We start from the raw sequence: 22,742 nt of genomic DNA on the forward strand, positions 1-22,742 counted from the left end.
TCTTGATTGTTTCATTGTTATCACAGGTATATTGTTTGATGTTGCTTTCTTTTTATAATTGAAGTTGTATATCATATCCTTTTGGTTTCACTTTTTTAATTCTGTATCACTGCATGTCTTTCATATTCTTTTGTATTCTATATATATCATTTTCTATAGTTGTGCCCTTTCTCTACCTTTCAGTGAATTGTTTTATTTTGGACAAGTTATTTAACATCTTTGGGCCTCTGTTTCTTTATTTATAAAATAAAGTTAAGGAACTAGAAAACTTAAATTTCTCTATCTTTCTCCTTCAAAGTTTTCTATTCAATTACTATTTCAGTTAATGTGTAAGGAAGGGTAATTTAATTTTTTTTAATTTTAAAAGAAAAAGAGAAATCTCTCCATATTTAAAAGGTCACCAAAAGTTTAAAAACCTTTTCAGAGCAGATCTTTTAAAAATCCTTTCTGTTTCATGGGTCTACATGATTCATTTGCCTATCCTTTTTAAAACCTTCAATTAATCAAGTAATTTGATGAAGATATAAAGACAAGGGATATCTTTTTCCCTATATAGCCTCCATTTACATTCAAAAAATATTTTTCTGTATGTGTGTTTTTTTTTTTTTTTGCTGAGGCAGTTGGGGTTAAGTGACTTGCCCAGGGTCACACAACTATGAAGTGTTGTGTCAGAGATCAGATTTGAACTCAGGTCTTCCTGATTTCAGGGCTGGTGCTCCATCCATTGCACTACTTAGCTGCCCTTCAACAAATATTTTTAAGGGACCTTCCTTTTCAAGATATTTTTCCAGAAGGATCTGAAATACTAGAATGACTGCATTTCCACATCTAATTTATTTTACCCCACATATAGTATCTCTTTCTCTGAAGTTTAAGTATAATATATGGTGCATTGAAAATACCATTCTTAGATGTAAATTCTGGCAATTAATATTTTTGTTTAAAAATATAAAATAATTAAGTTAATGGCTAATTGAGGCATTTGCTTAGAATTGACGATATATCTATATCCGTCTACCTATCTATATATAAATAGATAGATGATATTAAATTACAAAGTATACTAGCTTTAACCTCATAGCAGGATAGATCAGTTACAGAATGTATCTTAATGTTTGTCTCCCAATGGTACTCTGCTTTTTTTTTTTTTTTTTTTTTTTGACTTTACTTTGTTTCTTCTTTTTTCTGGCAACACTGACACAGGGCTTTGGAAATTTCTGGGAAGGATATTATTGCCAGGAAACTGGGGGGGGAAATATTGCATTGGAATGGGTTATTACCAATCTCCCATTTTGTGTCATTGTCCTTAAGGAATACTTCATTCTTTCGTCCATAGTCTGATTATATAATTTTCTTTTCATTTTATAGTTAGAAACTCCTTAAAACTTCAGGTAAAAACCATTATGTACCTTACTGACTCCCATAAGATTTTTTTTGGCTATCAGCAGGCTGGCCTAAGAAAAATCACATGCAGTTAAAGTACTTGAGAAGGTCATCTTAATGTAAAATAATTATGTATGAGTTTGTATGTTTTGTTAGGCACATAAAAGATGTTCAGGAAATACTTGTGAGATCTGTGATTTTGTTGGTATGGGTACTGCTGCCATTGATGTAAATGGCAATTCCACCCCTCCCATCCTGTGGGTATGATCTTCTTTAGTTGCTATGACTTAAAATTCATTGTGGATACATGTTTAAAGCTTTTCTAGCATGTGTTTCCCTGGCATGCCCATTGAGGACCTAGAATCGGTTACACTTCAGGGAAGGATGGGAATAGTATTTTAGGCAAATATAGTAAAGTAACTAGACCAGATCTTTATATTAATGATTGATATTTTTTCATATTAAGTTCAACCCTGTTTAAATAATTTTTGTACTATATATTTGGTAGCATCACCGCATCTCTGTACAGCACCCAGATTAAAAAATAAAAAGGTACATTGTAATAACCTAGACTATGTTTCTCCTTTCTCAGGATTCCTACAGGAAACAAGTAGTAATTGATGGAGAAACCTGTCTCTTGGATATTCTCGACACAGCAGGTCAAGAGGAATACAGTGCAATGAGGGACCAGTACATGAGGACTGGGGAGGGATTTCTATGTGTATTTGCCATAAATAATACTAAATCGTTTGAAGATATTCACCATTATAGGTGGGTTTAAAACAAACCAATTTTAGAAAACCAAACTGGAGAACTGTTTAATTGCTTTATTCTAGGAAAATTTATTAATTTTATAACTAAAGAAATCGTAGATATTGCTCCAACGATGGCATTCGCATTTATTGTTCAAAATTGTCAGTTTACAGCAGATATTTTTACAAATAGACAAAATTTTATTTATAAAGGGCCATGTTATACAAACATGTATTAATTTAAGAGACTGAATTCTTCTCTTCTTTTTTCCGGACCTGCTTCCACTTTTATCATATTGCCCCTGATTCCTGAACTGTTAAGAGTTAGTATACCGAGGTTATAGTACTTAGTGCTTTATAGGAAAAAATTGGGACTTAAAACTGGTCCAAAGTATAATTTAGGAGGGAACACTGGTTGAGGAATCTGTATATGTTTCAATTATTTGTTAAGAGTGGCTATGTAAGTAGAGTAGAAAAGCTACAAGATATTCATAAGCTTACTTCCTCTCCCAAATCATTTTAAAAATAGTAATCAAGATTAGTACTTCTTAAGAGGTATAGAATCATAGTAAGAAAAAAAAATTGAAGTATTTCCCATGGAACTGAGCATGTATTCATTTTTTCTGATGGCCTTTGTTATATGTCCTTATAACCTTTATACCTGCTAAAGTTTTTAAGACAAGGAAGGGAAATCCTTTCTGCTACTTTCTGTAAGCCCTAAAAGAGTCTTGTAGTGTTTTTTTCCCCCTCATTCTTTTCCAATATCCTGTTCAGAATCAGCTCTTAGTCACTAGTCATCTTTGAAATATACTAATTGTTATGGGGATGAATAAGGGATAACCACATCGTTCCCAAGTCCAACATCTGCAAAAGTATTTTAATGCAGAATTAGATCATGAGTCCTGCATGGGACTGAGAGTTCCATGGAAATAGGCATAGCCCAACTCCTGTTAGACTAGTATTGGAAAGGACATTAATCCCTCAAAGGGTTAAGTGTGGACATAATTATAGCCAATATTTATCTTGAACGTGACTGTTTCAAAGTGCTCTCCTTAAAATAATCCTGAAAAGTCAGTAGTACAATTAAACCCATTTTATAATTGAGGAAACAAACTCGGAGGAGTCATCTTTTGCTCAATTGTCCAGGCATATGCAACTTTCTGTTACCCTATTTAGGGTTTTCTTGGCAAAAGTACTGCCATTTTTGTCTCTAGCTCATTTTAAAGATGAGAAAACTGAGTTGCAAATAAGATTAAGTGACTTGTCCACGGTCACACAGCTAGTAAGTCTTTGAAGCTGGATTTGAATCGAGGAAGATGAGTCTTCCTGACTTAAGGTCTGGAACCTGAAACCACCTGATTGTCCAGAAAGTTACCTTATTTGCCTATGATCACATAACCTGTAAATGTCAGGAGTCAGACTGTCTGATTTTCTGATTCAAAAATTATTATACTGTGCTGCCCCCTCTCCCTGTATAATAGGAAAACATTTATTTGGAATGTTTGAACACCTCCTATGAAAGAAATTCACCACTTTATGAGGTAGCTCATTCTATTTTTAAATAACTAATGGTTGGGAAGTTCATATATTGGGGGGCAGTATATCTGTATCCCTAAAACTTCTGTCCTCAGTCTTTCTGTTGATAGAGCAAAGAACACATTTATCTCTTTATTTGAAAAAAAAACAAACAAAAATTAAAACATATTGTCTTAGCCCTTCTTTTCTTTAGGTTTTACTTTACTGTTTCCTTTAATTCTCACTTGATAAAATTTTTAAGGTCCCTCATGACTTTGGTGGCCTTCTTAGAAAATTGTTATTCCTTCTGAATCATTTTGCCTAGAAATGAATATACAGTATTTCAAGTCATGGTAGAGTGCAGTATAAAAGATTATTGCTTTCTTGATTTGGACTTGATACTTATTGTTATATGCTAAGACTGTATTACAGATTTTTAGTAGCTCTGTGACACTGTCATGTCATTGTCAAGCAATTAAAATTAATCTTTTATAACTTTATAATAATACAATCTTTTATATAAACTTCTCTTTATATTTTATAATTCCTTAGTTGATTTTTCTATAGACTTGTTAAAAAAAATCTTATGTTTTTACCCACTTTTTGGTGACAATATTGAACTTTAAAGAACTGAGAACAAAGTCCTATGGTCTTATTAGAGAAATTCCTCCAGGTGGACATTGATCACCTAATCAACACACTTTGAATAGTGTAATAGTATAATCAATTGTTAGTCATAAATCATATGTGTAAAGCTGGAATGTACTTTAAAGGCTGCCTAGTTTTTAATTTTACAGATGAAGAATTGAGACCAAGAGAGGTTGTTAGTCAATTAGCACTTTTTAATTATTTATTAAGCACTATCCTTTCAGATACTGCTAAACACTGGAGATACCAAAAAACAAAATAAAACAAAAAAACAAGTAACAGTTCCTGCTCTCAAGGAACTCTCAGTCTATTGGCAGAGACAACACTGTATAAATGATATACACAAGATTAATTAGGGGTAGTCTCAGAGTAGAGGTTAAGAAGAACCAAGAAAGCCTACAGAAGTAAGATTTTGGTTGACTTGAGGAGAGGAAAAAGTCCAGCTATGGGGGGGGACAAGCCATGAAAATGCATAGTCAGGAGTATGAGACAAGTATCAGAATATGTGTGGGGGGAGTAAGGTATGAGACTGCAAAGGTAGGAGTGGCCAGGATATAAAGATTTTAAAAGATGGGCAGGATTTTAAATTTTATGCTAGAAGAAAAATTTGACAGTTGATGGATGGTAGGTAGAGACTTGAAGCAGAGAGACCACAATCAGCAAGCTGTTGCAAAAGGCAAGGTATGAGGTGATGATAGCCTACGTTAAGTTAGTTGCAATGTCAAAGGAGAGAAGACACATATGAAACATACAAAGTGACAGGACCTGACAATTGATTGGTTATGATTAAATGACTTGCCAAGGTCACATCACACAATATCTAAAGTAGGATTTGAACCCAGATTTTGCTGATTTCCAAGTCCAACATTCTGTTCACTAAACTCTATAGCATCTCATTTATTACCTGGTCCATATTTCTCTGTCATAGCCATAAAGATACTATAAGAGGTTCATTCTGCAAGATAACTTGGTAAAAATCAAGAAATATTTGTCTGTGATAATCCACTATCAATGAGCCATTTTATCAGACTTTATTTCCTTTGTTATCCATTCTTTTTACATACCTAAACAAAATAGATGACCAAGTTGGTTTTCCATTAAAAAAAACCCTCCAGTATTCATATTTTTTTGAATTTTGAATTGAAGATATTATGATCATTTAAACTCCTCAGAGTTTGGCATATTGTGATTTGCTTTCATTAATTTGCCAAAGGACCTGACTTTGGCAATAATAATTGCTTTTATCTTTTAATTGCTTTAATCTTTTCCCTTGGTTTGAAACTGCATATTAATTTTTTCTATCAAAACCATATTCGATAGGAATTTATTAACTGCTTACTAAATGCAGGGCTCAGGACAAGATGCTGAGGATCCATACCTAAGGTGAAGAAATCAGAACCAATCCTGGATTTCCATGGACATAGGTCAAAATAAAACATTAGTTTATTTAAAATATAAACTTTCTTTCTTACCAGTCTGACCAATCTGGTCAGTCAAAATTTTAGACTCTAAAAAGATTAGTTGAAATATATCTCTTTTATAGTGTCTCTTTTGTAGATTTCAAGTAGTATCTAATAGTCAACTGACATAAAACTAAAAGATGTAAATTTTACATTAGTTTATGGAAATTACTATAACCACAGAAGAGGTTAAAGTAACAACCACAGAAAATGTAACTCAGCAAATTCGCACACACTCACACAAAATGGACTTAATTTGGAGCCACCATCAAAAAAGATGGACTCAATTGAGAGTTAACATAATATCATAGTTTGGTCATTTCAAAGTTCTAAGTGTAAAATTTCTTGAAATGATTTTTAATCTTCCTCCTAAATATAGATGCAAAGTTGGAGGTTAACAATTGCAGTAGAGCTTTTGAATTAAAATATCTTTAAAGAATTTGGCCAAAGAATAAAAAAACTAACAACTTCCTATATTCTATTTAATTGTCCAGTGTGATTTTGATGTTAAGTATATTTTAATTTTATACATTCTTTAAAACTGACAATCTACAGATAGCATAGAGACTTTCCACATAAAAGCCATCATTTCACAATAGTATATTAATACATGGTGTATGTTATATTCAACTTCACTATCAACAGAACTCAGATATAATGTAATTTGTCAAATATCCAAGATTGGACTGACTGTGAGACCTGCTATACCTTTTTAATATTATTTTATTTTATGTTTTTATGGACCTAATTAACAATGTTAGATATGGTATATGAAAAGTCTTTCTACCACGATTCCAAGAGGCCCAATGGTATAATAGAAAGGATGCTCGAGTTGAAATTCCCTGACTATGAATGTGAATTTTATAAAATGGGTTTGTTTAAAGTCTGTTAGAAATTGGCATTTTCAAATTCTATGGCTTCACCATAGAAATGGTTGTTCAGGAGGAAAAAAGAAAAAGAAAGGTAACAATTACTCCTCTGACTCAATCACACTAGAAATTAAAACATCATTTCCTTATTGAAATTACAGCCAGCTTTGAAACATCAAACCAAAAAAGTCCAGTTAAAAATACTTGCCTCTTTTCCCCTGCCCCCTCAAAGAACTTTGAATAAATCCTGGATTTCCATGGAAGCGCAAAAGGTTATTTAAGAATTTGATCATCATTTTATTTTGGGATAGGAACATGGGAAAAAAAGAATAAAGTTTTTACTGGTAATTGTTTATTAGGCCCAAAATATTTATATTTTGAAGAAATGTATTTTAAAATTAGAGCATATATTCTAGATAATTTTTAGATACGTTTTGAGTTCTCAATTTTCCATTTTTTTCTATTATATTTCTTTCGGTGTGTTTGTTGCTTTGCAATTATAAATATATAAAATTATAGCTTGGGCATTCTTTGAAGTAGTTATATTTTAAAATGAAGATTCCCTCCTTACCCCCATCTCTTTCTTCTCCCTTTCTCCTTTTGAAAATGTGTAGTAAAAAATATCTTGAACTAATTTTGATGTTTGTTTAACCTCATCAAAAAAAAAAAGTGAATTTGTTCTATGGGGAAACTGGAAGTTATAGTCATTTTTTAGCCTGATTGCACATGTTACTAAAGTTAATTTTTTTTTATCAAGTATTAGAAAATAATCTGCTTAAATGTCTCTGTTGTAATATGCCTTTTTTCTTTTCCTACCTCAGAGAACAAATAAAAAGAGTTAAAGATTCTGAAGATGTACCCATGGTCCTTGTAGGAAATAAGTGTGATTTACCTTCCAGAACAGTAGATACAAAACAAGCTCAGGACTTAGCAAGAAGTTATGGAATTCCTTTCATTGAAACATCAGCAAAAACAAGACAGGTAAGTAAAACTACAATAAATAGAAAAAACTTTTTGTTGAGATTGGAAAGTGTGCTTCAATTCACATTAACCTTTTGCCTGGTATAAGTTGTGATTGAATTTAGCTTTGGTGGATTAATAAATGAATATGCTGCTTAAAATAACTGAGTGCTTAAATTAATCCTTTCATGGAAAAATCCAACAGTTTTCTTTCCTTTAACCTAGAAAATAGGTAATCTGTTCAAATAGAAAAGAATAATATACTTGTTCAAGGGTCTTTATCCATGCATGTGAGGGTAAAACTTTGAATTCAAGTACTTAAATTCTCACATATAGCTTTATTGAGCAGAGTGTGCTTCATGTTAAAAATTCAACTGTATTACTCTTTTAAGAGCTCTGGAAGTTTTAACTTAGGAGATTTTCTATTCTCTACTAGCATTTCTAGAAACAATGTAATGCTGCTAGATAGAGTTTGCAATTTCATTATATTTAAAAATTTTTACTTTTCCCTCGATAGAAGTTAACTTAAGGGAAGCAGGGATTTTTTAAAGCGAGGAATATTAAAAAATTCACAGAATTAGCCATTATTTTGTTCTATAAATTGAACATGAAGATAAACATTTAAAAAGATAAACATAAATTGTTGAATCAAATTTGAGCAGTATTAACAGCTATAAAAGTTACATTTAGTATAATTTAAAACATTATTCACAGGGTTTTATAAAGTGGAAATTTGCAAAAATAATAAAAGTGGACTTATTCATAGGATATAAAACATGGAAAAAGCTCTTAAAATGAGCAATAAAATTAAAAGTGAACATATTACACTGTAGCATTTACATATGTGACTAAAAATTGATGTACCAAAAATTCAAAATCAGACTCATTAAGCAAAAATTTATTTTTTAGATCATTATACATTAAAATACTTAAAGGTCTTTTAGAAAATTTTTATTTACCTATTCAGACTTAATAACAAAATTTCAGACCATTTTGGGTAATATGTAAAGTACCTGATATGAGTTCAAAAAGTGTTTGCAAAACTATGTGCTTCAAAGTCTTTAAGAAATCATTTCTTATATGAAGAAGCAACTGTTACTGGAGAGACTATTATGAACAACAGTAAGACAGCATATGATTGTGCTAAAAAGACTGGTACAGAGAGAAAGTGTTTTAGGATTTCAAAGAATTTACCTTAGCATGGAAAGACACTTAACCTCTCATTGCCCCGAAGAAACGCTTCTATGTCTCTTGTCTGCATTGGGTAAAGTTTTTTTTTTTTTTTTTTTTTTTTTAACCCTATAGTCCCTTCAATGATTAAATGGTAGGTTCAGAAAAAGAAACAAAAAAGATTGACTGTGAGAAAGGCTCTCTTGAGTAATGTGAAATTTGAATTATGTCTTGCAAATATAATATACGAGTATTCTTTTTGTGGCATTCACCATAGTTCTTCATTTGTACTTTTTCCAAATACATTTATATTATGTTACTTGGGAGAAATTACTATTTCAGGATTAATATAGTACTAAAAACCAAGTACAATATTAGGAATTTCCCTTCATAGAATAAATTTATTTTTAACCAAAAATGAGATGATATTTTTGTTTTTGTTTTTTGTATTTTTATATTTTAATGAAATTTTGCTTTTAGTTCATCCTGGGGCCGAAGTCATTTTGGGTTGTGTGGGGATGCAGCTGGGAAGCCTCCTTCTTATATTTTCTCACTTTCTTCCAGAGTAGAATATAAGCTCCTTTAGGGCAGCAATTATTTCTTGTTATTTTTGTGTCTCTAGAATCTAGCTTAGTGCTTTGTACACAGTATAGATACATAATACATTTCTTTTTAATTGAATTTAGTTATGAGGTTGCTCATAGGAACTGCAGCAATAGTCTAAAAGATTGACTGGTCTTGTGTTGCTTTGAGTTTAAAACATAAGGATACTTGAACAGAGACATCAAGTTACTAGTGCTGAATTTACTATTTAATAACTATGTGACTGTGGCCATAAGTTTCATTTAAAATAATAGAATGGCTTAGATTATTTCTAAGATTAATTCAGGTCACATATATTGTGTTCTTCAACATTTGCACTAGTGTTTCTATGTCCCCTGTGATGACCTGGTTGTCTTGATCTTCAATAGTAGGCCAACCAGTCATGATATAACAATTAAGTAAAACTGTTGCTTGCAGTAATGTGAGTTGACACTTCAGTCAAACCAATGACATTGGGAGAGAGGGCAGAGTCTCTTGTCAGAGAAAAAATTTTGTACATAGACTTGTTATGATTATATTTCTAGAAAGAGAACAAAGGCAAAAAGGAAACTTGGTTCCTCAGACCAGCTCTTTTATAATGACACTCGTTCCTAAAGAGAGGGAGATTTGTTTTATCACATAACTTCAAAAGTTTTTTTGGAGCAATAAGAATGGATTCTCCCACTTTCTAGATAAAAAAAATCAAATGTCATAGACTTGCCTAATATTTTAGAGGATTACAAATCAAAGGCAGGTAAAAAGGGAAACAGTTTTAATTCCTAGAAGCGAGCCTCTGAATTAACTTTTGATAATAGCAAGCTGATGACTGATAGGACAAAGCAGAGCATCTTAAAGCCCCATTTTCTTCTTCCCAGATGATTACATATTTGATTTTTGTGATAATCAGTTGATGTTTTTAGTTAAAGTATTATGGTTTTCATATTTTGTTTTAAAATATCCATTCTTCTTTAATATATGATTATTTTTCTGCCTTTCTAAAAAGTTTGAGAGCCAAAATTTCTCGAGCATGAGCCTCTCTCCAATTGGTAATAGAAATTGGTGGGGTTAGGATTGATTTAACAGAAATTTCAGAAATTTTAATGATCTCATATTGAGTAACCACTTTATTACATAAATCTGTTTTGAGGGTGGGTTTTATTGAACATTTCTTAAGAAAACTTGATTCTTAAACTTTTAAATAGATTTAAGCTGCTCAACTGATAGATTATATTTGAACTTGATTTCCTTAAGTGATTACCTTGTGAAAAATATGCTTAGTCACAAATATCAGTTGAATCTAATTTGAAGTCTTTTGAAAGTATATCTTATAAGGTTTTAAAAGAGCTATTCTAAATACATGTAGAGAGTTTGAAATATGATATCTGAATCTTATAACAAATTCAATGACATAGCTTTCATATAATTGTATTATATTTCCTATGTGCAGTCTTAGACTATGTTCTTTTCCCCTTTCTATAGGTTGCATTTTGTGATTCAAACATTTTAATAACTTTTATTTTATATTCTAGTGGTTACTCACAAAAGGATGCTGTCTTTCTTCATGACTTAGTTTTTTTTAATGAGTATTTTTGGATTTTAAGTTTTAGTATGTAAGTCTATTATTAAGTAGATAGGGATAGGGATCAGACCTATGACTTACTTCATTGTTATAAAGCAATGGTGTTAAATTCACATAAAAACAGGTGGTCACTAAAACATACATAAAGATCTTTTTGAGCTGCATATTGTCTCATAAAATCACATATTAATATTTAAATATTTTCCAGTTACTTTTAATGGGACTGGCTGCTGGTTGCATGTGTTTATATATATTATTTACATATATAATTATTAGAGGTAGCTAGATGACCAAGCTCTGGATCTGAATTCAGAAAGGACCTGAATTCACATTTAATCTTAAACCTAATTAGATATATAACTTTGGATTAATCTGTCTGCCTTGGATTCTTTAATTGTAAAATGGGATAACGGTATGTGCCTACCTGAATTGCTATGGGATAAAGTGAGATATTTCTAAAGCAGTTTGCAAATCTTAAAGCCTTGTATAAATACTAAATATAAATAAATAAAATAGCTAGTATTACTATATAATTACTATCATAATTCCATTTTTAAATGATTTAAAGTTAAAATTACATTTTAATGATACTTACACACAGTGGTCTCAGGTGTTAGCTACACTAATAATACTTAAAACGTGGTTAATAAGTAAGGTCAACTAGAAATTAAGACAATTCACATCAGTGAGAAATAGATGAGAAAGTGAAAAAGTATGGTACAGTATTTTCGGAGAAAGAAAATGGAGACATAAACAAATGTGACTTCTTGAAGTGTCAGTAAATAAGTTGATTAACTTATTTAGGGGTTAACAAAATAAAAAAAGCTTATGTTCAAGAAAGGTGGCAGAAAGGCTTGATATAATATTGATGGTGGAATTTTGATATTCTGGATACTTGCTGCATGTTCGACTCAAGACAGTTGCTTATAATTTCTTAATTTGCTTAATGAAAATTTTATCCTCTCCAAATCTGGAAAAACAAGTGAAGGTTGTTCCTATTCTGAATCTGGTTTTGTTTCATGGGGTGAACATGATGGAAAACTTTGACAGAATTGATGTTTTGGTGGAAAGAAAAGACAGCCTTGTTGCACATGTACCCCAGATTTTTAGGAGAACAGTTTTTTTTTTTTTTTTTTTTTTTTTTAGTAATTATAACTTATTTATTGACAGAACCCATGCCTGGGTAATTTTTTACAACATTATCCCTTGCACTCACTTCTGTTACGACTTTTCCCCTCCCTCCCCTTCACCCCCTCCCCCAGATGGCAAGTAGTCCTATACATGTTAAATATATCATCCTAGATGACATCCTAGATACAATATATGTGTGCAGAACTGAACAGTTCTCTTGTTGTACAGGAAGAATTGGATACAGAAGGTAAAAATAACCCGAGAAGAAAAACGAAAATGCAAACAGTTTGCATTCATTTCCCAGTGTTCTTTTTTGGGTGTAGCTGCTTCTGTTCATCACTGATCAATTGAAACTGAGTTAGATCTTCTCTTTATCAAAGAAATCCGCTTCCGTCAGAATACATTCTCAGACAGTATCGTTGTTGAAGTATATAATGAGGGAGAAAAGATTTCTGAAGGTCAAAAGGGGAGAAAGGACGGGTAGGATTTGATGAGCTGAAATTTTTTTAGAGGAATTCTTATCATGAGTAACGTGTTACTCATGACATGAAAACAATTCTAAGATAAATTGTCCAAAATTCAATCAGTGTGGATATGTAGAGAATTTATTGTCCAGTTTAATTTTTTTAAGCAAATATAGGAGAGGCAGCTGTAGTATCCATAGTAGTAGATAGCTGTCTCTTGGTATTGTTGAAATATGGTTGCCAAGTTTATAGTATTGGAGATAGCCAAATGATAGGACTAAATAAGAAAAATGACCTGTTCAAGGTCACATAAGGTGACATTGTTTGGATTCAAAACAAATTGTCCTGATTTCTAATACAGCTCACTTTCCAAAGTTACCTTTTCATTTAAAAAAAGTTATAATGGAGAATAAATTTCAATAAAGTGCTTAAAAATCTTTAGCATCAGCAGTCTTCCCTTTAATAAAGTGTACTTGTCTATTCCTTCTGGCATAAGCAGACTGAAAAGTTAAAAAAAAGAAGGAAGGCATAGGTAGGTACATAGAGAATGTGATAGAGGAAAAAATAGAGAAAGAAATATAGAGACAATTTGTCTTGTTAAATTGAATTAAATTAAACTTTTTTTTTTTTTTTTTTTTTTTTGCTGAGACAATTGGGGTTGTGACTTGCCGAGGGTCACATAGGAAATATTAAGTGTCTGAGACTAGATTTGAACTCAGATCCTCTTGACTTCAGGGCTGGTGTTCTATCCATTGTGCCACTGGCTGCCCTAAATTTAAACATTTAATAAGTATAAGACATTATGGCTAGATGGTATTAAAAAAAAAAAAAGACATAGTCTCTCTTAAAATGATTACTATCCAATAGAACCTTGAATTGGGGAAAAGATCCAATTTAACTGTGCCCAGGTATTTTAGATGGTGGCACATTCTGTTAAAAGACAAAATGCTTCAGGGAATCTGTGATCTTATCAGTATTCTCATGTAAGTGAATAATGCCCTCCTAGTAACCATTCACAGGAGGTCTACCCATGTACTTGAGGATTCTTGCTTGAATTCTGTTGACATTGCATGGGCGAATACTAATGGAATACATAGTTTTTTTGGTTTCTCTTTAATGTGATGAGACATTTTTTTCCCCTTATGGTCATACCTCTCTGCTTTTCCTATGCAATTCAAGAAAATTTTAAAATCTTTACATTTTGCTTTTTTCATCTGTTGTCTTCTCTCTAGTTTCATTCTTGAAATGCCCTGAGAATCATATATATATTGCTTAGTCTTGCCAAGCTTTTTATAAACTTAATTTTTCAGTTACTATTTCTTGGTATTTTAACTATAATCTTCATTTCTTACATCTTAAAATTTACAAACAAATTTAAGATACAAGAATCAGTATTTTTCTTGGCTACTACTCTTATGAAGAACAACAAAGCATTTGATAGTTGAAAGTTCTACAAAGGTCAGCTGGTTACATTATCAGGGGTATTATAGTGGTGATTCTTATTGAAGTGTGGGTTGGTCTTTAGAGCCTCTGAAATAATTTACAACTGAATATTCTTTGATTCTTTACCACATAAGGGTGTGTGTGTGTGTGTGTGTGTGTGTAAAATATATTTCTAGAGAAAGGCAATTAATTGCTGGTATTCTAAATTTTATTGCATTTAGTTAGGAGAATAGAGTAAGTTCAATCGGGCCCTTGAAGTAAGGATGGAAAGGGGAATAAGAACACAAACATATACATCTCCCTCCTTCAGTTTCCTCTTCCTAAAGAATATAAGTGGAACCTGTGTACACTGACACACTAATACATTGCTAATGTAGATAAGATTAGGCCTGACTTTTTTTAAAGCATCTAATTAGGTAGCTAATGCTAGATTATCCTGGCCCATCTGGGTCAATACGTGATAATGTTTGGAGCAGCAGCTGTTGAAACTAATACTGTAACTCTGGGAGTCAGTACTGTCATACATTTTGCTTAAAACAAGTGGGTATTCTTAGTAAAATGCTATCAGTAAAGAAGACTATAAGCCTTAATCAGTTTTCATTGGATTTCAATTTTGACAGTTCTAGAAATAAAGTTACAGTTTCAAGTAGTTTACTCTTCATAGGTTTATAGTCCATTTTCAAGTTATGAAAGTTAAAAATACTCATTATAAAATTGTTTGAATTATTTTCAAAAGAAATTATTACCAGTGACAAATAAGAAAATTCCTGCAGCTTAGTAGAAGCATTTGTAAATTTTGTTCATTAGATTAAAATTTAGGATTATAGCTCAAAGGACTGAAAAAAGTCTCAAAAGTCTGAAGCTTCAAATATTTCTTAGAAGCATTGAAAATCCTTTACTTCAGTCACTCACCAGATATTTGTTTTTTAAGTATTTACTGTGTGCCAGTATATGCTGGGCTCTGGAGATAGAAATTCTCCTTAATTGTAAAGAATTTTACAAGTTTTGTATTCTGGCATCAAAATACCTTGGAAGATATTTGTATGTATTGGATTTTTGTGAGGGTGGAGCATAGTATTGGTTATGAGTCTATGTATATACATAACTAATCTCTTTGCTCAACTTCTCGTTAAGAAACTAGTTTAGTGCAGGGCTTTTTAAACTTTTTCTACTTGAGACATCTTTTTTTTTTTTTTTTTTTTTGCCTGAGAAACTTTCACACAACTGTTTTAAATTTGGGCCAAGTTGTTTTTGGTAGTGTTTGTGCATGCTAAGGGCAAAATGTGCATGTTGTAATATTTAGAACCAAGGCTGTAATGAAGTTGTACAATGCAGCATGGGCAGGCTCTGCCAGAAACACTTCAGATTCAGTACACATTTGATTTTGAATTGCTTTGTGATCATTGCATTTAAACACCTTTTATTGTTGCAAATTTTTCATGACCCACAGTTGAAGCAGCTTTGATTTAGTGTATGTGCAGTGTTTAAGTTTGTAATCTAGCACATACTGCATTATTTAGATTAAATAATTTATTAAATGCTTACAGTATTTGCTAAATGTACTTTGCCAAAGTCTAAGAATGCAAATACAATGCAACTCTCAGTGACAAGAGAAGGGAACTATATGAGGTGGTGGCAGGATTGAGAGGGTTATCTTGTGCAGAGGAAAGGTGAAAAAGTTATCTGGAGAGTCAGGAGTACACATGGATAATTTGACTTTCTTCAGATGGGGGTTCCATGGAAGAATTCTAATCAGAGAAAGAAACAGAAGGCAAAGGTAGAAAAACAGAAAAAAAAAATGGAGCTCATTTGTGACTTTTTATTTTGAAATATGGAAGTATATATATTTTTGAAATCTTCTAAGTTTCAGTGCCAAAGGGATACTATCTTAAGACCATTTTTAAAAACCAAATAATTATTTCTCCTTAAGTATTTGCATACCCATAAATACAAGTAAAAATGTTCTTTACTCTTCCTCTTTCTCCAACCCCAGCAGCTTGTCTGCTCCCAATCTATCATCCACATATCATCATATTGATATAACTAAAGTATATGCCATTCAAAATGGAAAACATCTTCCCACTTAGATTGAGGACACTATCAGGTTAGTAAACTAGGAATAATCTTTTGTTACGTCTCCCTACCCATGTCTAAATCAGCTCTAGGTCTTAAAATGATTCTGCCTCTATAGCACTGCCTGTGTTAGTTCCCTATCATTACTTACAAGGTCACTGTTTTAAATTAGATTTTCATTGTCTTTCTCATGTCTTGTTACAGTGTTGTGTAAGTGGTCTCTCCCTTCAATACATTGTCTTCATACCTAACAAATTATTGCTGAAATATAGGTCTCCTATTTTATTATTGCCACAAGTTTAAAATACAAATTTTTTATCCTGGAATATATGGTTCTCTCTAATCTGGCTCTCAATTTATGTTCCAGCCAAAATAGCATAGCAGCAGTTTTTCTAAACTCACTATATGCCATCTTCCATTTCTTTCTATCCTCCTTTTCATTAATGTTGGGTGTATCATTTGATGCTCTTAATTATCACTTACATAAACCTTTGTGGATCTTCCCCACCTTTTTCCTTAAATGATCTACTAGGTACTCAGTCATATACATGTTCTATCCTCCAGGAGATTGGAAGTTACTTGAGGTCGGGAGATTTGATTTTTTTTCTTGTATTCTCGAGGCCTGGTATAGCTTATACGTTAAATGGATACACTGAAGGAGACACATTATATTTTTTTCAATAGCAGTATTTTGTTCTTTGATCTTAGACTTTAGCCTATGGAAACAAAGTTAAATTAATTATTCAATCTCTTAAAATGTTTACTTCACAAGGTATCCGTTCCTTCTAACTTTCTTTACTATCACTTGTATTGAAAGGTCTGTATCATGTAATATGAAAAGTTCTAATCATCTTTTTTTGTAAATTGGCTTTTAAGAAATGTGGTACATACAACTGGTTTTAAATTTTCAATTATGGAAATTTTAAAATATGTTGGAAGCTTTATTATATACAAGTCCTTGGAATATGACAACTTGCCACTTTTGTAAGTATATGTAATACTCCAGAATTGAGTTGAATATAAACCAGTAGATGATAGATGGTATCATAGGGAAATAGAATAGATAATTTACATCTCTGTGAGATCATATTGATCATAAAATCTATATAAAAGAAATATTAAATAATATTTGAAGAAGGAAATTGTAGCTAATTGACTCTTTAAGTTCTAATTTATTTTCATGTTGATAAACTAAATATTCTCTTGATAATAAAATTCATTCTGAAATAATGACCTCAGTGATTATAATCTTAATTATGATTCTAATAATTCCTTGGTGGTGGTGCTGCTGGTAATTTCTTTTGAATTAATTTCTTCCTATTCTCTGCATTGTTAGAACCAAAATCACACCTTTATTACCAAAATCACACCTTTATTTAATGGTGATGGGTATGTTTGCTTAAAAAAAAAAAAGTCAAGCACTCAGTCTAAATTGAGCAGTAATCATTTTATGTTCCTGCTTCAGAATACTACGAGCACAAAAGTTCTTTGATTTTTTTTTTTCCTTCATAGCGAAATAGGCCCTGAAAATGACTTATTTTCCTTTTGGTAGAAGTACATTTTTTAACATCTTAAGAAAATGAGCTTTTGCTTGTTTTTCTTTTCTTTTTTTTTTTTTTGAAGTATTTGTTTGAATGTTTTTAAAGTTTATCTTCTTGAGTTTTAATTGAAAAGGTTTATCCAAAACCTAATCTTTTATAAAAAGAATTTAAGTACCTTAAAACTCAAGTCATTTTTAATCTTATTTTCATGATAATCTTAAAAAAAAAAAAAAAAAACCAAAATCTCCTGCCTCCTGAAGGAAGTAATTATAGATATAAACCAGTACAATTAAAAATGGGAAAAACTACATTTATAGAATTTAGTTAAGGTTTTATTTTACTTTGGTCTGAATTGTATTTTAAAAAATACTAAATACCTTTTCAGACAAAATATAATTTTGTTTGAAAAGAAAATTAATTAATTTCAATATGCAACAAATCAAATTTATTTACACGAGTGTTACTGAAATATTTGGAATCTTACAGAAACTTCAGTAATGTTCTATTGAAGGTATTGCATAAGGTTTTATAAGTTTTCACTTTGAAAAATAAAAGGTAAAACTTGTATTTGGTAAATTACAAAGTTAATTACAGTTTTACCAGTATGATTTACATTTTTTTTTGTGTGTGTGTGTGTGTGATAGTATAGGCCAACTTCTTAGGATGGACCCATGTAAACTTATCACTTTTTTCCATTTGGCACTTGCTTAATTTTTTATTGGTGGAAAAGACTTGAAAGCACTTCTGTGAATCCCTCTTGCCATAAACTGTTTTCTTTCAATACCCTTTGAACTTTAGGACACCACAGAATGAAGAGCTTTTGTAAAGTGATAAGAGATTTGCAAAGAGCTGTTTGTGTATATATAAATATTTCATATATATATGTATATTGTATATACATATCTTGTTGAATGGGTTACATCCTCCAAATTTGACTTTACTAAATATAAAAACTTTATTTAAAACTGATTAAATTCTCAAATATTTCTAATTATGACCAGACCATAGATGTATATGAGTACTATATCTAGTTTTAGACTCTTAACTTCATTTGGAGAACTTTCTGAAATATGAAAGCTATAGAAAATAATCTCTAAATTGGACCAAAAATCAGTGGCAGAATTATCATTTATTTTTCCTAAGTCTGAATGGGCATACCACCATGACTGGCTATTATACTACAAATTCATATAAAATATAATACTTCATACAGAGTAGAGAATATTTTTTAATTTTTGTATTTAAAAATGACTGCTTTCCTAAAATTTTGTATTAATGCTTGGTAAAAGGGAAATAAATACACACACACACACACTGTACAAGTTTTGATAAATTCTCTTCTACCCTCTTTACACATTTTGTTCATCAATGTTAAGCAACTCTTAAAATAACACAGTATTTTTGCTTAAATGGAGAAACTGCCCCTCTCCCCTTTTAAAAACTTGGTAAATGATGCATTGTCCTTTTTTTTTTTTTTTTTTAAACAAGTGAAGCTCACTAATTTAATTTATTCTACATGTCTACATGGCTATCCCAATAAATTATTTTTAGCAATGAAACAAAACTTTAAAGGAGTTGTGTTTTACAATGCAGAGAGTGGAGGATGCTTTTTATACATTGGTGAGAGAGATTCGGCAATACAGATTGAAAAAAATCACCAAAGAAGAAAAGACTCCTGGCTGTGTGAAAATTAAAAAATGCATTGTAATGTAATCTGGTAAGTTGAGCAAATTAAATTTTGGCAGAAAGCTGATGGGTCTTTTAAAGGTAACACAGTATGTAAAATTTTAGAACTGCTTATAGCAGTTCTCAAAAAGCATGTAGATTTATAACATTTTAATTTAAAGCATAATTTTAAAATGCTTACTTTCACTTTTTAAAGTGGTTCTAAATTCAAACTAAGCAGAAAATTTAGGACAGAAAACGTATTTTTTCTTAAAAGCTACATTGCAATTTGGGTCACAGTATTTGTAATCTGCACAGTGTGGTATAAATCATAGATATAGAGCTGGTAAGACTTGAAAGGCCAAAACAAATCTAACAGATGAGGAAACTGGAGTATAATGACATTGTGACTTGCCCAAGGTCACATCTTGTCAGGGTCTTTGTTGAGCAAATTAAGTTAGATGACATGAAATTCACCCCAAAATTCACCCCCACCCCAAAATAAATTATGATTGTCTATATTGTATTCTGTATTCTAGGGATTTGGAAAGAGTTAAACCTCCAAAAGGTAACAACAGATGTTCTCTTAACTGTGTAGTTAGTTCAGTGTACAGACTAGTCCAAATGTAAAGATAAAAGAAGTCATATAATGTCAAATAATATAATGTCATGTATAGTACTAGCTAAATGTTGCTGAGGTTGAGCTCAAACTTGTTTATCTTCCTTTTCATGGGAAAAATAGTAAAATTTATTTATTAAAACTGTTGTTACGAGTAGATATTAGGAATAGAAGTCATTTGATAAAATTATTTTTTTCCTTTTTCCTTTTAAGTGTTGATTTAGTTAAGTTCCCTAGTGGTATGGTATTTTTCTTTACAGTTATTTTTCATAAAGATATATGTAAGAATGTATTTAGGAATATCAAAACCCTTTTGAGAGCATGCTTCATGGTGTTCTTGAAGGGTATGCCAGCAGAACATATGGTATAAGGCTTGAAGGTGGAAAGGCCTGGCAGCCAACTGTATAAGTGTTGTCAGACAACACTTATATCTGACTTGTCTAGCTAAATTCCAAAAGACTGATAAAAGGTTTTGGTTATAGCAACTAAAAAAAAAAAAAAAAAAAACCACTTACTAAGTTGCTCAAATTACAACCTGCATTAGTGGAGAGAGTATTCAAACCAAAAACAAGTTGTTGAAATCTTGTAATTATATATACATACATACATATATATATATATATGTATGTATATATATATATATATGTATATATATATATATATACATATAACAACACATCAAATCATATATATATATATGACGATTTGATGTGTTGTTATATATAATATACGTTAAATAGTTAATGTGACACATAATTGCTTGAATGTTATATATGTTTTTGGATGCTGCTAACAGTGGTCTTAGTTTACTAAATGAAAAATATTTGTTACATGCTTACTATGAGTTAAAGAACTCTGTTTAAATATTAGGGATACAAATAGAAAGGAAGGATGGTTCAGCTTCAGTCAAATGGAAAGAAGCTTCATGTTATTTTGTGTAGCAGCAAAAAACATCAGAATTAAATAGAAAGCCTTAGTCAAAGCTATGTTTTAGTGCTATTATATTTTAAATGCTAGTGTTGAATTTTTTTCTCTTTTTACATTTGCATTTTTATATTGCTTCTTTATTTGATTTGGTTTAACTTAATTTGTTGAAATTATGAATGCCAAATTTGCTACAGAGTAATTGCAGACTTTTTCTTTACTATTTGTTAATAATGTTATAACCCAAAGTGAAAATTTTAAGGCTACTGGAAACCCTCAGCAGAACAGGTTCTTAATGTTTCCAAACACATCAATTAGACTACTTTGTCTGTCACTAACTGAATACATCTATTACTAATTACTGTTTCCTGCCATGTAATAAAGACACCTACTTGCACCTCTACCCAAATACATTGTTAAGGTTAATGTAACCTGAAAGAACAGAAGCTAAATGAAACGATGATTACAAGTAACATAGGTAATAGAATCTTAGTAGTACAATATATTAAATGTCAAATTCAACATATTGGAACTTTTAATATGTATTATTACCTTTCATATAACAGAAGGTAGGAAAACCTAGTAGAAATAAACTTGCATTAAGTCAAGTAATTTATAAATTTGCCCAAACATTAGTAAACATGAAGATGTTTTAATTCTCAAAATAGTGGCCTAATTTAGATTTAATAATGTGTTAGATTTTTGTTCCCAAGGCTCCCTCTAGTGTCTGGCTTTGAAGTATTTATATGTGTTTGTTTTTAGAACATTTTCAGGTTTATCCAATGCATAATTTACATTTCATCTTATACTATTTATTTCATTTTTAATGGTCCCAAAGTGAATCAGGTGTAAATGTTAATTGATTACAAGAAGTTCTTGATAATTTTTGAGGGGTGGGGAGAAGGGGATGTGTCAGTGAATTCAGTTCCATGTCTTAAGACTGCTGTTTTAGCTGATTTCTTTTTCTTTTAAAACTCTAAATCAAACAAAACACTCAATAGGATTTATTTTATCCTACCTGCATCTGAGGAACCTAAAGATGGTGTTCTTAGTGATTAATCATTTAAAAAACACAGTTGCTTTCTAATATATTTGAGTATTGTGATTCTTTTCCTAAGGTTATTTTAGCAGTACACAAAAGCTTATATATTTTACTGAAATTTATAATTTTTTTTTTAGTTGACAAATGCCTTACATTTGTTTTAACTATTAAATTGATTTTGGAAGTATATTAAAGAATATTTATGCATAGCTTAGAGTGAGTCCAAATTCAGGGATGATTGAGATTTAACACACAAAGATGCATTTAGGCTTTTAATATTTACAAGTACAATTATAGTGATGATTTTTGTTTTCATCAAGATTCTTGTTTTTGTTGTTAGCTTAAAAACTTAAGATATTGATTACAATTATCCTTGCATAAAAATTCAAGCATGTTCTTTTTCAAAGTATACTTATGTATACTTATGTGCAAACATCACTTCAGCATATCAACATTATTATTTTGCTTATTTTTTCTCAAACCTTTGATGTTTTAACCAACCCTATATATACCCAAGAATGTGTTCTTATTTGAAATTATGAGAAAGGAAATAGCTCTAAAAGTATGATAAAAGGATACTTAAGAATCTTAAAGTGCTTATATAAATTTTTCCATACATAAATATAAAATTTTTTAACACAGGCCTAACCTAAATGTCTCCATCAGGAAAACAATACCTTTCATAGTTATTCATCATTTAGATTAATGGTAACAAATTATAGCCCTTCCTTGCTAAATTGATTTTATATCTCCTTTGTATTTCAGGGTGTTGATGATGCCTTTTATACATTAGTTCGTGAAATTCGAAAACATAAAGAAAAAATGAGCAAAGATGGTAAAAAGAAGAAAAAGAAGTCAAAGACAAAGTGTATAATTATGTAAATAAAATTTGTACTTTTCTCTTAAAGCATACTTAAGATAA

The 22,742-nt window shown here is 30.9% G+C and overlaps 1 protein-coding gene across 3 annotated transcripts in view; it reads left to right on the forward strand.

Moving 5' to 3' along the window:
- Window positions 1-22,742, forward strand: part of KRAS (KRAS proto-oncogene, GTPase) — a 36,075-nt gene extending 13,333 nt beyond the window's left edge. Inside the window, exons 3-7 of one of the 3 annotated variants that reach the window (XM_052001578.1) lie at window positions 1,976-2,154; window positions 7,449-7,608; window positions 19,164-19,279; window position 19,671; window positions 22,586-22,742. In XM_052001578.1, the coding sequence (XP_051857538.1) occupies window positions 1,976-2,154; window positions 7,449-7,608; window positions 19,164-19,279; window position 19,671; window positions 22,586-22,702 (573 nt within the window). In that variant the 3' untranslated portion in view covers window positions 22,703-22,742. Of the gene's footprint in view, window positions 1-1,975; window positions 2,155-7,448; window positions 7,609-19,163; window positions 19,288-19,670; window positions 19,672-22,585 lie in introns of all 3 variants that reach the window. The other 2 variants (XM_052001576.1, XM_052001577.1) reach the window with 2 other exon arrangements.

This window comes from Antechinus flavipes, chromosome 5 (assembly GCF_016432865.1).
Source record: "Antechinus flavipes isolate AdamAnt ecotype Samford, QLD, Australia chromosome 5, AdamAnt_v2, whole genome shotgun sequence".
In the NCBI taxonomy this organism is placed as follows: domain Eukaryota; kingdom Metazoa; phylum Chordata; class Mammalia; order Dasyuromorphia; family Dasyuridae; genus Antechinus; species Antechinus flavipes.